Raw genomic sequence first — 16,324 nt, forward strand, 5'->3', positions numbered from 1 at the left:
AGGTTACTAGAACATAAATACAATAAATAAACAACCGCTTACTATGTTCTTGTAAGTCCTGTAAGATGAAACGGCTCTTGTTTATACATTCATATATAATATTTCGTATCGGGAACATTGACAATCACAAGTCGATCCTTACCACGAACATGAAAACAGTTACTTTTATGCCTTTGTTTACATTTCAAACTTGACGATTCACAGGAGGAGCACCTGGAGCCTTTCCCCACCAACAAAACCTGGGAAAAGTTCATTGTGTCGTTTCGGTGTTACACTCAATCAAACAAAATAAACATTGTTCCCGTTTTTGTTTGTTTGTTTGTTTATATTTTTATATAAATGAATATGCAAAGAGGGTTTGTTTGTTTCAGTGTAACGTCAAAATATAATATTACAATTATATATCAACAGTGAACGCCACATGCATTATATTTTCACGAGGGGTTAATGCTTTAATCTTACATGTAAAACAAACATATTCCTAATGTATGAAAGGTTAAGGTAAATATATATGTATAATTATGTGTGGGTACTCGTAGAATTAAATGTTAAGTGTAAAAAGTATATATTCACAGTGCAAATCATCCTTGCTAAGTAGTACGTACGATATGTTTGCTTTCTCGCTGTCTAACATGTCCGAAATGATCTATTCGATTTTTATCGTAGAGTTCTAGTTTATTTTTCACCTTAAATTAAAGCAAACGTGTTCAATATAATTTTAAACTTTGAAGTTTAGTAGCTTGTAGCATTCTCTAGGTCAATGGTATTTTTATTACCTTCTGTAGTCAGTCATTATCTATTGTAAAACATTCTTTTTTAACCAAAGTGGAAAATTTCAGGTACTTGAAAATGCAGCTTTCTAAAAGGTCAGTTAGAATTCTCGATGTCATTTGTCAGACATACCTTGTAAATAAATAATATTATTACAAAATTAATATTGCTATTTCTTTTGTTGCACTTTGCGGACTTATGATAAAGTTATGTATGTAACGATAAACTGTAATATATATATATATATTTATCTGAGCAGTTCAATCCCTGTAAATGAGCACTACGTAAGCGCTCAGGCCCTTCTCGCACACCATACCTATAGTTCGGACTTCTTTCATGTGTAAAGGCATGTGCACAAAAATGACAAATTTTGCCAACACCTGGTAAATTGTAATGTGTTTTTTAGAAAAGTAATAAACGAAAATAGAAAAATAGCTCTCAGCTCATTTACACGGATAGTTTAGCTTTATTATGTATGTTATAGTTTTTTGCAGTTATGCACGATGACATAGAATACTTACCCCGAAAATTGTGACACGAACATACTGATAACTTTTCCCACTTTACTTTTTTAACTAAAGTAAGAGTTCAGCACTTCATGGTTTTGATGTATTGTCACATTGGAATAACGTTTGTTTTACAGTAACTTCGAAATTCCTCAGAAATAATATCATGTACCCCACCCACCTAATTCATAATTTCAAAATAGCATAGGCCTTAAATCAAATGAAAATAACTCTTTACAATAGCCTGATGCAAGGTTTTTGCCATAACTTGTTATCTTTATATAATTATTTGCAAGTGTGATTTTTTATTTGTATGTAACGATAAACTGTAAATATTCAAAACGACTTATATAAAATGTCTGTTCCAGTCTGTTCTGTACTAACTTGGTACTATATGACAGGTCAAATATCTCAAACCAAATTATTCCTAAATATTTTAAGGTAACTGTAATATTGTGGGATGTAATGTAATGATAAACATTTAAATGTGTTTAAAATTTATATATAACTGCTTGCAAACTGATATCAAAGAAAACCCCATCACCGAGACATTTTAGTACTTCCATACTAGTAGATACAGGCCAATAATTTCAAAGATACTCACATTACCACAGACGCATCCACGCATATCTATTACCATCTTGAAGAAATCTACTTATTTAACTATAACAAATATACATTTTCTGGTTATTGTACTAATGCTTTCTTGCACTTTTTAGACATTTTATACATGGGTACATAAGCTTAGGTTTCATATAGGAGAGAGTAAAACTTCATATTTAAACATAATACAATATTTGTTTACACCAAAATACTTTTAAATAAGGTACATGTAAATAATTACAACTAAAATCATTCAATAATGTATGTGCAAATAGAATATATATAATGCAAAATTACCTTGACGCATACATAAACGCAAATTGATGAGTCTACTATCACTGTAGGATATTCTACAAAATAATTTGACGCAAGCAGATATTCTTCAAGTACTTACAAGCATAGATATCTTTCAGCTCAATTTTCCTGCATTGTTACAATTCAGAGGATAATACAAAATCACATATGGAAACGATTTTATGAGAGATATATAAGATACATTTGTCAACGATTATGCTTAAAATTAACAAGTAACAATTAGATACCGTTAGGTATCACTCAGTATCTTAAAGTGAAGATACTTTGATTTTTCTTGCAACAAAATATCAATTTAAGTTATATTTATCTGTACTACATATGCCTGTATTACATCTATTAATGTGTTTTATGAATCTAAGTCAACAGAAATATGATAAATTATAAATCTGTCAAGATATAAAATCAAAGACATTAGTTTGAAACTATACTGGATATAACCTATAAAGAAATGTGTAGAAAGATGAAACAGTTCCCGTATTTTAAGGTGGCAGTTAGGCATTGCTAAGCGGTTTCATTATTTGCGTGATCAAGTCATCAAATACTTTCATCATTTGCATTTGAAAAACAGCAAAGTGGTAAGACAACTGAAGAAACAAACATTTCTGGAAATAGGTTCTAAAGATACATGTCACAAATGGTTGATGTATTTCCTCATTTGAAAGTTATTCAGCTCCTGCGTTCGTTATGGTTCGTTACGATATTGTTATTAGAGAGTTTGAGATTTCAACCTTCGCCTTCCCCTTCAACGTCTCTTGCGAAGTTAACGTATGAAGTTGAAGTTCGATTAAAATCCCTTGAGATTTCAAACTTTAGAATGAACCTTACTTCTTTCAATCCGCCCATTCAATTTATCTGTAATTATGGTCGTTTTTCTCGTGCATTTTGATATCAATTGTCCGAAAGTGCAGGACTTTTACAAGAGGTTTTAGAAATGAAAATTAAATAAAAACATTTCAATTAACATAATCATCGCATGGATATTAGTGCGATTATAAAAAAAAAATAATAAAAAAAATAATAAAAAAAAACATTTTATATAAAATGATGTCAGTATATAATGCATGATTGTAAATCATACATGAGAGGAAATAAAAATGATAATCATCTCAACGTATTCTATTGTTGATGGTGTTCTTGAAAGATATTACAGTTAATATTTTTTAAACAAAAACATGAGACATCAACTACAATAAATGCATTTCTCGGTATACTTTGAAGTTAAATATATGAGATAAAGCAAACACAAAAGGCTGTTGACTAGTATTTCATAGTTTTTCTTAAAGTTTTTTTTTCACTTTGAATTGGTACTTTCTACATCGATTTCTTAAATCACGCGTTTTACTTGTAGACTGTTCCTGTTGAAAATCTAACCTTTTAAAAGATATGTTGATAACATGAGCCAATATACACAATTTATGAATACATTTAACAAGCGATTTGAAACAAATGTAAGATACTCCCGTGATATCATATGTTTTGGCATCATGACACTCAGTTTGACTCTGTATAATGCCAAACTCTCAGACAGCACAATATAATCGTGCCAAGTCACCATGTATCTAGCAAAACAGTCAAGAACTGTTAGGTGGAGACGAAATTTGTCGCACAAAATAAGATGTGGGCATATACATGTATTTGCTTGAATATACTGTTTCATAAGTAAAGCATGTGCAGATGAAGGAATTTTGGTTAGAGGGACACCAACTTTAAGAGGGGGGTAGTCACACCGAGTTTCAAGACCGATTTTCTTTGTAAAACGTAAGAATCAAAGGGGGATTGACCCAAATGCCCCTCTGTCATGTTCTGGCTCCGTGCGTGTAAAGAATGGAGCTATCCCATACGGCTAACAGGAAACCTCTCGCATCATGATATCATAGATCTAAAATTGTCTGATGCTTCAAAAAAAATTCCGTCTTACTAGTACCATTTTATGTTTATAATTAAAACGCAATTGTCTTATTTAGTGTCCGGCAGAAACGGACTGATTCTATTTGGAAGTTAAAATAAAATGCTCCACCAAATGATAATCGCGCGTTATCATTCATTTTTCAAGTAAAATGACTGTCATGCTATGTGCCTCCATCCAGATTTCAGTCTTTGATGCCGTGTATGTAGACAGTGTAGATGTACAAAGACTGAAGTTTTGACTTTCGTGATATCACATCTTCGGACGTTCAAAACTTCACTTCTTACGACAAAAAGGCCCATCTGGTATAATCAATAACGCCTGAGGACAAAAATATGCCGTAGAAGTTAAAGTTTGAACAAAATCTCAAAGTTTCTCAAAATCAGTTGATAACTTCATACTTCCAGGTTCAATTCAATGTATTTAGTTAAAATCATTAGCCAAACAAAACTTCAATATTCTTATACTTATTGATAGTGTTTCGCATCAAATTTAGTCCAATTATACATATGGATAATCGAATAACTTAATAAGCAGAAATCCTGAAACTAAGCTTTTTATTTCACATAGTAATAAAACGAAGTCTTAGGTTTACTTGAAATTACATGGAAAACTTTAGTAGCAACGTCTGATATAAATAAAATACACGCATATTTGTGACGTTTTACCCCAAATATATATGAGAGACGTTGAAGGGGAAGGCGAAGGTTGAAATCTCAAACTCTCTATTATTTTCAAACCAACGTGGCATTCAAACACTGTTTACGTGCAAAATAACAAATTGTTTTTACATATTAGTTATAGCAACTGTTACGAAGATTATTGTCATCGAAATTGTTCTGTTAAGATATTTAATTGTTCAATTTGAAATTTGAAAATCAAAAGATACAAATATACCATAAACAGTAAAAGCAAATGTACAATAAAAATATAATGTATAATAAAATATGATACAATAAAATTTGGCGAATATTCTAAGCCAAGATCAGACTTGAAGAAACACACAGATTTATTACAAAATGATTTATACTAAAGTCATCTTGTCAAAAACACAGTCACTACTTGTGAGGTGAAGTTAATCAAGCAAAAGGGTGAAGCATACTTCCGGTAGGTTGCATTACAGGTTGTATATAAGACTTCTAAACCTCTATGGCTATATTGACCTGAAACAAAAAAACAGAATGCAAACAGGAGTAAATTAATACGAATAGTAACACAAAAGTTTGTGCATTGAGAATTTCTTCTTATATTTTAGAAAGACAAATAAAACACGTACTAAAACACGGGAAGAGACTATTGAAAGAAATTAAATGTAATATTTTGTTTCATGTCTGTCGATAGTTTCTGGAATTGAAACGATGAGTTATCTTCTATTTACTCGATAAGTTTATCAAATCGTTGTTACTGAAGCACATTGTTTCAAAATAAATTAAAAATCTCAGAATGATCAAGATATCACCGGACGTTGCGCACGACATTTTGAACGTGCATGATAACATTGGATTCTGGTACTGTTGCATATGTAGCGTAGCCATACACTTTTCTCATATAATACTAGAAACCTTTTTAATGACGAACTTCATTTGAAGAACAAAGCGCAGCTATAAATGTATTTGTTTCTATCCAATTGAACATAAATATGAAAATTGATACATGTAAGTGTGGTTCGTTATGAGGTTATTTGCACGAGATCCTTGTGGTATATGTCTCGTGTTCGTCATGTAAGACAATACTACAAATTAACAAACAAACAAGGCTGCTTTATACCATTTTGAAGGTAATGATGTAAGAAGAATCGTTTTCAATGTATAAGCAAGCTGTATTTGCTTAATAGACTCTTAGAAGTTTAACTGGATACTCTCTGTACATAATAGATAAAAGTACATTTCAATTTTCTAAACAAACACGATACCTTGCTATTCTACAAGATAAATGAAAACTGGTGTTTTGAACTAAATCAAATTCTAAAGCAAAGTTTAGAAGTTCGCATTTTAAGCAGAGAATATGTACTTCCGTTCTCCTTTTATATTCCTAACTCCACAAGAGTTTGTGAAATTCTTTATGAAGTCCTTCATTTTCATTTTTAAAAAGTAAACAACAGTCAATCTAAGCGCAATATAACATCGTCCTATCTATAAGCATGACATAAAATAACATTATGTTTTACCTGTTCAATATTTCTTTTCACTGATTCCAGAGAGCATCCCACATTCTACGAGGTAGCCACCTCGACTTCTTTTCTTCTTGTTCATTTCTTAATCGAGCAGCTTCTTTTTGCGCTTCTTCCTTTTCCAGTTTTTCGTTTACATATTTCTGGTATTTATCCCTTTCTTCCTGTAACTGTTTCTCTCGCGCTTGATCAAGCTTATCATAATGTTCCTTCATTTCTTTCTGCTGCTGCTCAAAGGCCTCTTTTTGCGCCTTTTGTTGCTCTTTCAGTATCTTTTCCATGTTTTCTTCATTACGCTTTTTCTCATCTGTGTAAAACAAATAAGCAAGTTACTTGAAACTTTGTTACTTTTCTTTCCATTTTGTTAAGGCAAATACTATCAGAATACAGCTTTTTGATAAAATAATGGGTAAGGGTAGATTTCTCGGAAGCACCGATCAATAAAATAAGAGCGGGGCAATATACACCCGAAGGGTTACATCAAAGGATCGGAGCAAACTTTAAAGAATTTGACTGTTGAAGCCCAAAGTACAGGTACAACTAAAAGACGAAATTCAAAAAAAAAAACCTTTGACCCCTAAGTGAGGTCTTGAACTTGAAGCGAGTCATCCAAAACATGGGAGTTCAAGAGTTACAGAGTGGACACAGCAAACTGATTTCGGACACGAAATTGCTAACGGACGGACAACCGGACGAATGGACGTTCCTACATATGGGTATTTATGTGGCTACTCTTTTGTTCGCTCTATTGTTCTTTTAGCCAGGTAAAAGGAAAATAGCCATATAAAAGCCTTACGGAATGAATGACATCAAAGAAAATGTACAGTAACCTATTGTTCCTATAGCCACTTAAGTATGCAAATGTGGGCTCGGACGGACGGACAGACGGACACCGTATAACATAATATGTCCCTTCGGGCGTATAAAAACAGACTCAGGGCCATGCATTTGCAAAGTAGGTCCACAACAAAAAGAAGCGGTAACGGAAAATTTTAGGATTGGTTGCTTCAAAAGTCCAACAGGTACATTTAAATCTTATGCAAAGTATAGACAGAGGAGGAAGGGGTTTTGGGGTAAATGGGGATGGGGAGGTTGAAGGCGAAAGTAGAACAACGATGAATACAAGGGGAATACTACATTCCTTAATCACAGTTACACTACAACGTAAGCCACACTATGTAACAAAGATAAATACACACACTCACATCCAACTAACCAACATAGATAAACAGACAAGACACAACAACACTGTAGGGCACCGCTTTAGACACACAAGCATATAAACGCACGCATACAAGCAGAAAAAAAAACAATCGAGTATCGCCTTAGGATTCCGGCTGCCAAACTAATGGTGGAGGCACGAAACCCATAGTAAAGGCAGAGGGGATGCCAAAACAAGGGAGCGAAATAGCAAGGGAAAAGGCTGGGGCGATAGGGGGAGTGGGGAGAAGAAGGGAAAAAACGCTAACAACAAACAAGATAACATATGCAACACAAAATACAAGACAGACAGAAAACTAGTGGAAGAAAATAGGGGCACCGCCTTGGAACGGCAAGAAACCTATATAAAGGAAGCTGGGGTGCGTGTGTGTGTGTGTGGGCGGGGGATGGGGGGTTAACACGTTTAGGGCATGCCAACCTCGCTTATCCTTTTTTTAACAAGTTAGACATCACAGTGTAAATAAAATCCCCGCTGAGAAAGGCTCTAACATTAGCAAATTCTGCATTTTGGAACTGCTTTGGATGTATTCAAAAATATTTTGAAATAATACCTTCTTTTTCTTTCTCAGATAAAGCTTCATCCGCCTGAATTATTTTAGATTCATGTACCTTCAATGTTTTTACAAAACCAAGCCAAGCCCATAAAATCTGTAAGATGAAATTTGAATAAATAACAGACGTGCAATACAGGTACACTGTCCTGGAATCCATTTACATGCTTCCTATAGATTTTAATTAACAAATAATCAAGGCCTTCGAGCGGTTTATCGTCTAATTTACCACGGTTCAGAGTTAATATGTTTAGGAATTGAACCACGAGGGCGTTAGCCCTAGTGGTTAAATACTGAAGCATCTGAACGATTGCTACTGTTAAATGCTAGAAACTCGCCATTGTTATCAATTTGTTATCGGAAATTTAACAAAACTAACAAATAATGTTATAACGTTCCTAACCATACAGCAATATATATTATGGTGCTTGAAAAACTAATAAAGATCGGCTTTGTAAAACATACAAGCATTGAGGACAAACAAAGTAACACATTGGATATTTGCCTCGAACACCCCAAACAGACAAACACTTAACACAGCACTTGAAAGTAATTACTTGTGCATAAAGCTACAAGTTAAGGTTTATTTATTTTAGTTTATTTTTATTTCTTTACAAATGGCAGTCATTTTTAAAGGGGGACAACTTTTTCAGAATATTTAAAGTATCCTTCGTACGGGACAGTACGGCAGTACATGTCATGGTCAGGTAATATAATAGGAAATATATTGTTCGTTTATCAATTTTGATGATGTACTCCTAAACCTTTAAAACAGTTAACACAGTAGGAATACACGCCAGTTAAATACCTTATATTGGCAATGGTTTGAATAATGCAATGTCTAAAACAGAAAACAATGTTCGTGTAGAAACTTTAAAGAACACGAACCGTGTAATCATTAGAAGAAATGCACAGCGACAAGAAACACGAAGGCCGAAACGTCCAAATTTAATATGGCTAAATAACAAGCACACAATGTCTTCAACAGAGCTGTGATATTAGTTATTTTATACTTGTATGTAAATCTTTCTTAATAGCAGTGAACAAATTTGCTTGATGTTTGAAATATAAACAATATTTCTTTCTTTTGTATAGAACTTATGAAATATGCATATATGTACACTGTCAAACAACGACAAGAGAAATAGATTAAGACAGCAACATGTTTTAAAAGCAGATATCCTTTTTCTGAAAATATATCTTTAATATGAACATCTACCCTAAAAATAACTGTCATCAGTCTAATTCTACTGTGTGTTATTCTGTACATATTTTTTGTCGAAAGACATTGATCATCATTACCTCGTGCTCATCGAAATCCCGAAGGGTACTGTTGTACTCTTCTTTCATTATTTCAATATCGCGTTGAAACTTCCTGTATCCGCCAGAAACTTCAAATTCTCTGTTTTCGATCTTTCCCTTCAAAGATTTGCTATATGCTTCTTGGAGTTTTACTTCACACATTTCTCGAACCTTTACTACGTTTTCGTCTTTCAATGTGTTCCAGATGTTATCCATTTTTGTCTGTTTAGATGAGGAGATGAAATGGAAAAAAACATAGCGAATGGTAACCATAAAAAAATCTAAAAAGGTTCAAGTTAGCGTATTTTTAAGAAATGTAAGAAATGGATTTAGTTTTCTCAGGGGTTATGCGAAACAAACGATAAAATGTGCTCCACAAATCCATAACTTGCGCTAGTGAGTCATTGTTAATATTCCAACCATATGATGTCGTTCTTTATTATGGACTTATCTCTAATATTTATTAACATAAAATGCTTTTCCATTAGTTGACAATAATGTTTTTACCTAATGCAAAAATTATGTTGTATATAACATTGAAATCTGCTTCCAGGTCATTCCATTCACTAGACAGAACTATTGCGACTTCACCTTAGTAAAATATATATATTGCTTTTATATTCGCAAAAAAACCCAAGGCCAACGATCTCACACGTTCCAAAAACGCAGCCTTCATATTCCTCCTCAAACCTCATCGCCAAAGCCGCTGGCTTAGTAGGGTCAGCGTTCAAATAACGTCCACATTCGGTCCGCGGCAGAGTATTCTTTAAATATTGAGGCTGTTTAGCAGAGAATATGTGTCGTGTAACTCACTTTGACGCATTGTATTTTATAGAATTCTGTCAAAGAATGAGGAAACATCACAAAGTATCTGCCGTGTATACGGTATCGAAGTCACGTGCGTTGACTTTTAGACTAGTTACGCACACGGTGTCAATGCCTCGTATTATCTCGGAAAACATCGAAATTTAAACAAAGTAACGATCACACATAACACTGAATAACTGTCTTCATTGTATGGTAACGCGCGGTGACTGGTAACTCAGTTTTAATGCATGACATGCTTATTTCTTTACCCTATCACGTTTTACAAAATATGTAATATTGGGAATGCGGTGGGTGGGGTAGCGCCGATGTCAGGATTTTCGTTTCGGACCGATTGAGTTATCAAAATTTCCGGAGCCCTGGATACTACAAATTTCTGGTATTGGAACCACTTGATCTGATAAAGCTATGGCCAGTGTGCTGATGCAAAGAATAATTAAAGTCCTTATTTAGATGCATTTTAGTTTGTCAGTAATTCTTACCTGCTTGTATGGTGTATATTTTATATCTTTACTTCAAGTTAAACCTTATATAAACTATAATCAAAAATATTTTCTAAAAATTGCTGAACCATCCAAATTTTATGGTCATTATTGACTGTTAAATAAAGTTTGTGGTCTGAATCACAGACGCTTGGGGTTAGGTGAGCGGCTCTGGCTCTCAATAATCTTTTGCTTTTCCATTTCATTTTTTGCTTATTATCATACCATAAGTACTGCAAACAACTATCAAAACAATTAAAATAGTGTTTGACGGCGTTTTAAAATTTTTAATTCGGACCACATACTTTGAATAAAAGTAGATAATGACCCCATATTTTGGCTGATTCAGACCACAGATGCTTGGGGTTAGGTGAGCAGCTCTGGCCCGCAATAATCTCTTGCTTTTCCATTTCATTTAATTTCATTGGTCCGAATCAGCCAAAATGTTTGGTCCAAATCAGCCATGGTCCGAAACAGCCACGGTCAGAATCAGCCTGTTTCCAGAGAAAAGAAGTGGGGAATTTTAGCATTTTCTGGCATACATGTATGATATAAGCCTACCTATTACCGTGAATTTCAACTTTCAGTCGAAAGAAGTTGTGTAATTGATCAAACTTCCAAAGACCACAGTGTAGAAACAATTCATGTAGTTCATTTTAAAATTTTCATGTAGAGTAGAAGCCCAGAACATAATTAGATGTTAAGAGTTGTTGCTTCTTAGGCCCATTTGTATTTGTTTTCCAAAATTGGTACTAAATTATCTTAATTTTGGTTATCATGAATTATCTTTATATTTATTCTATTCCATTTAATTGTCATAATATTGGTATGTACATTCTGACATATATTATATTACTACTATTTACAGTTAGAATTCCTTATAATGGTGTGTTCTTAAAAAGATAAAAAATCACAGTTATTTAGCACAGTCTATGCAATATATACTTGTGAAGGTACTATCAACTGCGTGTTTGGGCACAGTATCCATTGCTTGAATTAGACTTGCGTTACATTTATATAGTAAAAACAAGTTATTTAGGTGTTTGTTTTTTTGTTTTTTAAAAAAAACATAATTTATCTTCACAGTCATATAATCTAGATTTTACAAGTTAAGACCATAGCACCTATGCTTGGGTTCAGACTGGCCTGACATTTAAAAATATTAATCAATAAAATTTCTAAAAAGGAACATTGTTCCCTAGCACAGTCTTATCACCCTTTATGTCAATATACAGAACTTTTACTGAAAGGGGCTGTAGCACTTAGCTATGAATTTTGACCGCCCTGACCAGTGCTTATTTAGCCTTGATTTGAAACTGTTGAGAGTTGGAGCTTCAATTGTACTGGAGGGAAGTGCATTCCATGTGTCAATTACTCTGTGACTGAAAGTATTTTTTCTTGTGTTAGAATTGGCTCTAGGATTGAATAATTTCTATGTGTTCCCCCTTATATTAGTATTAGTTCTAGCAGTTAGCAAGTTTGTGGAAGTTTTATCTAGTTCATTTCTAAGTTTGTACACTTCAATGACATCTGCTCTAGATCTCCTAAACTCTAAAGTTGGCATCCCTAGTTGGATTAACCTATCGCTGTACTCTAATCCTTGATATTCATGAAGCATCCTTGTGGCTCTCCTCTGCACATTTCCTACTGCATCTTTCTTGTATTTTGGGGTCCATATGCCAGATGCATACTCCAAATGTGGACGTACTAGTGACTTGTATAACTGTAAAAACATTTCTTTGTTCATATATGTAAAGTTTTTAATTATTAGTCCAAGATTTCTATTTGCGATGTTAACTTTGGTACTTGTATGTTTACTAAAAGTGAGTTTATCATCAAATATAACCCCAAGGTCTTTTTCTTCAGTTATCTGTTTTATCTTGTTTATTTTGTTTTCATTATCTTTCATGTAATATTCTGTCCTAGGTTTATTTCCTATGTGCATTGTTTTGCATTTTTTGATATTAAATGTCATTTGCCACTTGTTTGCCCATTCACAGGCATCGAAAATATTATCTTGTAGCCTAACTTCATCATCATGTCCTCTTATGACCGAGTACAGTTTGGTATCATCAACAAAGAGTTTTGATGCGCAACTTAGAGCATCTGGTAAGTCATTGATAAAGATTAGAAACAAAACTGGTCCTAATACACTACCCTGTGGGACACCACTGGTTACATTTTGCCATGTTGAGGTGGCCCCATTGATTTTAACCCTCTGTAACCTATTGTTCAGGAAGTCCTCAACCCATTTGTAAATACTACCCCTTATTCCTATACGCCAGATTTTCTTTAACAGTCTTTTATGTGGAACTTTATCAAAAGCAGCCTTGAAATCTAAGTAAATGATATCTATGTCATGGTTTTCATCAATTGCCGTAGTCCATTCTTCAATGCATTTGAGCAATTGTGTAGTATAAGATCTGCCTTTTCTAAATCCATGTTGATAGTTTGAAATTATTTCATTATTTTCTAGATGTGTTACTATGACATTTCTTATAATTTTCTCCATTATCCTACAGCAAATAGATGTCACACTAATTAGTCTATAATTTTCAACATTATTTTTATTTCCACTCTTATGAATTGCTGTCACGTTTGCTTTTTTCCAGTCATTTGGAAGTTTGCCTTCATCAAGAGATTTTCTATACATTTTAGTCAGGATTTTACAGACTTCATCTTTGCATTCATAAATGATTTTGGATTGTATTTCATCTGGCCCTTGGGATTTTGTTGGGTTAATTTCTTGAATAGCTTTAAATGTGATTCTATCATTGATTTCTGTGTCATATATATCAACATTTGATATTCTTTCTGTATCTGGTATAGGTTCTGTTTCAGTGGTGAACACTGTTATGAAATGCCTATTGAATTCTTCTGCGATTTCTGTGTCATTATTAGTTTTGGTTCCATTAACTAGTATTCCATTTATTCCAGACATTGTTTTAGAGTTTGACCTTACATATATTGAACAACCAAAGCAGAAAAGGCGATGTGATTTCAACAATTTGTTGAAATATGATAAACGTGGTCTAACATTTTCGATTGTTATTTGGATAATTACCAGATAAAGGTATGCTTATTCCTTGAGATGTTTTTAGAAAGGCATGTTTCAAGTGTCCCCAGTCAATATATGTCGAGAATGACTTACATTAGCGGTAGGTAAGGTGAAATCAGTTGATTAAAGGGTGAATGTTTAGATGGTGCATACCAAAAATGAATGAGTTTTATCAAAAATAAGGCAAATTTTCTGAATGCATGTCACATTATAAGAACTTCATATATTTTCTTTTGCATTGATCATGATTTCAGCCTTAATTCATACCTGATTTTTCATTTAAAACACAGTCGTGGTGCTTTGTATTGCATTGTATTGTACGCCCTATTGAAATGATAGTGTCAACGACTTATTTTGATTCTTACATACAAGATTGTACTATTTATTGCAAATATTTTGATACGATTGTGTCCATACTGAATGGCATATTGTTATTATTAATTACGATTAAATTCTGATGTCTGTCTGTTTTATGTACAGTAAAGCAATACAAGTGTTATTATTGCAAAGAAATGACACCAGGCTTTGAAAACATAATTAAACACAACTTGATTCAAAACTGATGAAAACATAGAATAACATTGAAACACACAACAACATTAAGATGACAGTTTTATTCACAGAAGATTTCCAAATAATCCTAAAAGAAGTTAACAATAGCAATTAATAGAATGATAATACCAATTAAAGAAACAAAAAGAACTATAAAAATAACAAAATTCGCTAGTAAATTGGATTCACCCTTGAAAAAAGTACCAAATTATACTGGTGCTTAGCAAACGAATACAGAGGCTAAGGCAAGTTAAGCAGTCCAAATTAATAACACTCGAAAAAATTAAGGAGAAGAATTCAACAACAATGTGTATTTAATTCTTATCATTTCCTACTTATCTTGTTCAGACTACAATGTAATTTGTACATGTATTACTGGGAATAAACCATGTTTAAACTAAAAAACAAGGCTTTGGCAAGTTAAGCAGTCCAAACTAATAACACTGGAAAAAATTAAGCTGCTTAATTATAGCTTGAGAAATAGAAAAACAAAAGATGAGAAAGTGTTTTAAAATGACTTAAATTTTCAAAATGCTAAGAATGATGTACACTCTATATGTTGGAATATCACTCATATTGTAGACTATTACATGAAAATGAGGTGGAGCTAGTGTTTACAGGGTGTGTTTTCGCCATTTGATAAAAAGATTAACCCAGGAAGAGAAAGAAAGCCACTAAGACCTCACCCAAAAACAAATAGATGACAAACACACACAATATTGTCTGATAACAAAGATTTTGGACAGAAATTTGTCCGCAGTTTACACATTTCAAAACTCAGAAAGGAGTCATTCGCCTGTTGATAGAATTCTTATACCTGGTTAGATTGTATGGAACAACAGAAAAGTGAACTAGCCGACCGAATTCGAAGAATCTAATTGCCTTTTTGTTCTTATATACATGTTTTTAGTAAACTATAACTATATATATCTAAACTATACCCAGCTGGCACTAAAACTAAACAGCTGCCAAATTACAAACAAATATTGTACAACTTAGTTATTGTTTGTGCATTTGTATTTGATAGAACTGCATGTAAACGTTTAAGTTTCTTTCAGGTCCAATACCTCTGGCAATTTCAACAGTTAAATGAAAAAGAATTACTGTCATCACTCCCAGTTATTCGCTATAATTTTATTAATAAAATCGCAACATGTCGTTCACATCATTATGGGCATTTTTCAATAAATCGTTCAATATGAAAATGAAACCTTAACTACAGATATCGGTATATTTCTACATGAATGACAAATACCTAGCAACAAAATAATGAGTACAAGAAAAATTTATTGACAAACTTTCAAAGCTGAACTTATTTAATATGAATCTTGTACATGTCCATTATCAACTGGATGGGAAAACTATTTATTCGTGTGACACTTTCTGAAGTTTCAACAGAAATTGGTGATTGTTTTTGATTACTGTAACATAACGACGGTACTTAACACACTTACTGATGAAATCTAAGACGAATTATCTCTTCAATATATAAACTAATGACTACTTACAGATAAATTCTTGTAAACTCCTTAAACGGTAAAAATAAATGAAAACAATAGTGGCGTGTAAACCTAGATACTGTGTATGTTGTAGAATTACATTGCTATTTTTTTTATAAATCTTTATATCTTTTTTTTCTGCCAGTTCGAATCCTCGTAATTTATTTGGTGTTCCTCGGTTATTTACGTTTGGAAGGAAAATGTAACAAATCGGATGAACGTTGTTATCTATAAACCACTTAGATCCAAGTTTAAGGTGAATACTGGTGAAGTCTTATTTGTTTTTTCATTTTCAATAAAATTTTAAATGTAAATGACACTTAATCTCTAGAAAAATGGAGGTCCGTACCCCTAGAAAACCCTTTACAGTCCTTATCTAGAGGTACGGATCCGTACCCTTAGACACTTCCTTTTGGAAATCATACTGACAGACCCGTAATATTCATAACATACATACATATACCGGTATACAGAATTGTTCAGAAGGGGTAGAAAATACTTTCTGTAAAGGTTACCTTGTTCAGTAACATGTATTTTTTCTTAAAACACATGTACTTCGATTG

At 33.0% G+C, this 16,324-nt stretch overlaps 1 protein-coding gene across 1 annotated transcript; it reads right to left on the bottom strand.

Moving 5' to 3' along the window:
• Positions 1-209: 209 nt before the first annotated feature.
• LOC128546197 (uncharacterized) lies at positions 210-9,564 on the bottom strand. Its single transcript, XM_053527450.1, has 4 exons — positions 9,346-9,564; positions 8,044-8,140; positions 6,269-6,578; positions 210-5,264 (listed from the first exon to the last, which is right to left on the bottom strand). The coding sequence occupies exons 1-3, from the start codon at positions 9,559-9,561 to the stop codon at positions 6,286-6,288; spliced, it is 606 nt and encodes a 201-aa protein (XP_053383425.1). The 5' UTR covers positions 9,562-9,564; the 3' UTR covers positions 210-5,264; positions 6,269-6,285.
• Positions 9,565-16,324: the final 6,760 nt, after the last annotated feature.

The sequence above is a fragment of the Mercenaria mercenaria genome, chromosome 16, assembly GCF_021730395.1.
Source record: "Mercenaria mercenaria strain notata chromosome 16, MADL_Memer_1, whole genome shotgun sequence".
In the NCBI taxonomy this organism is placed as follows: Eukaryota; Metazoa; Mollusca; class Bivalvia; order Venerida; family Veneridae; genus Mercenaria; species Mercenaria mercenaria.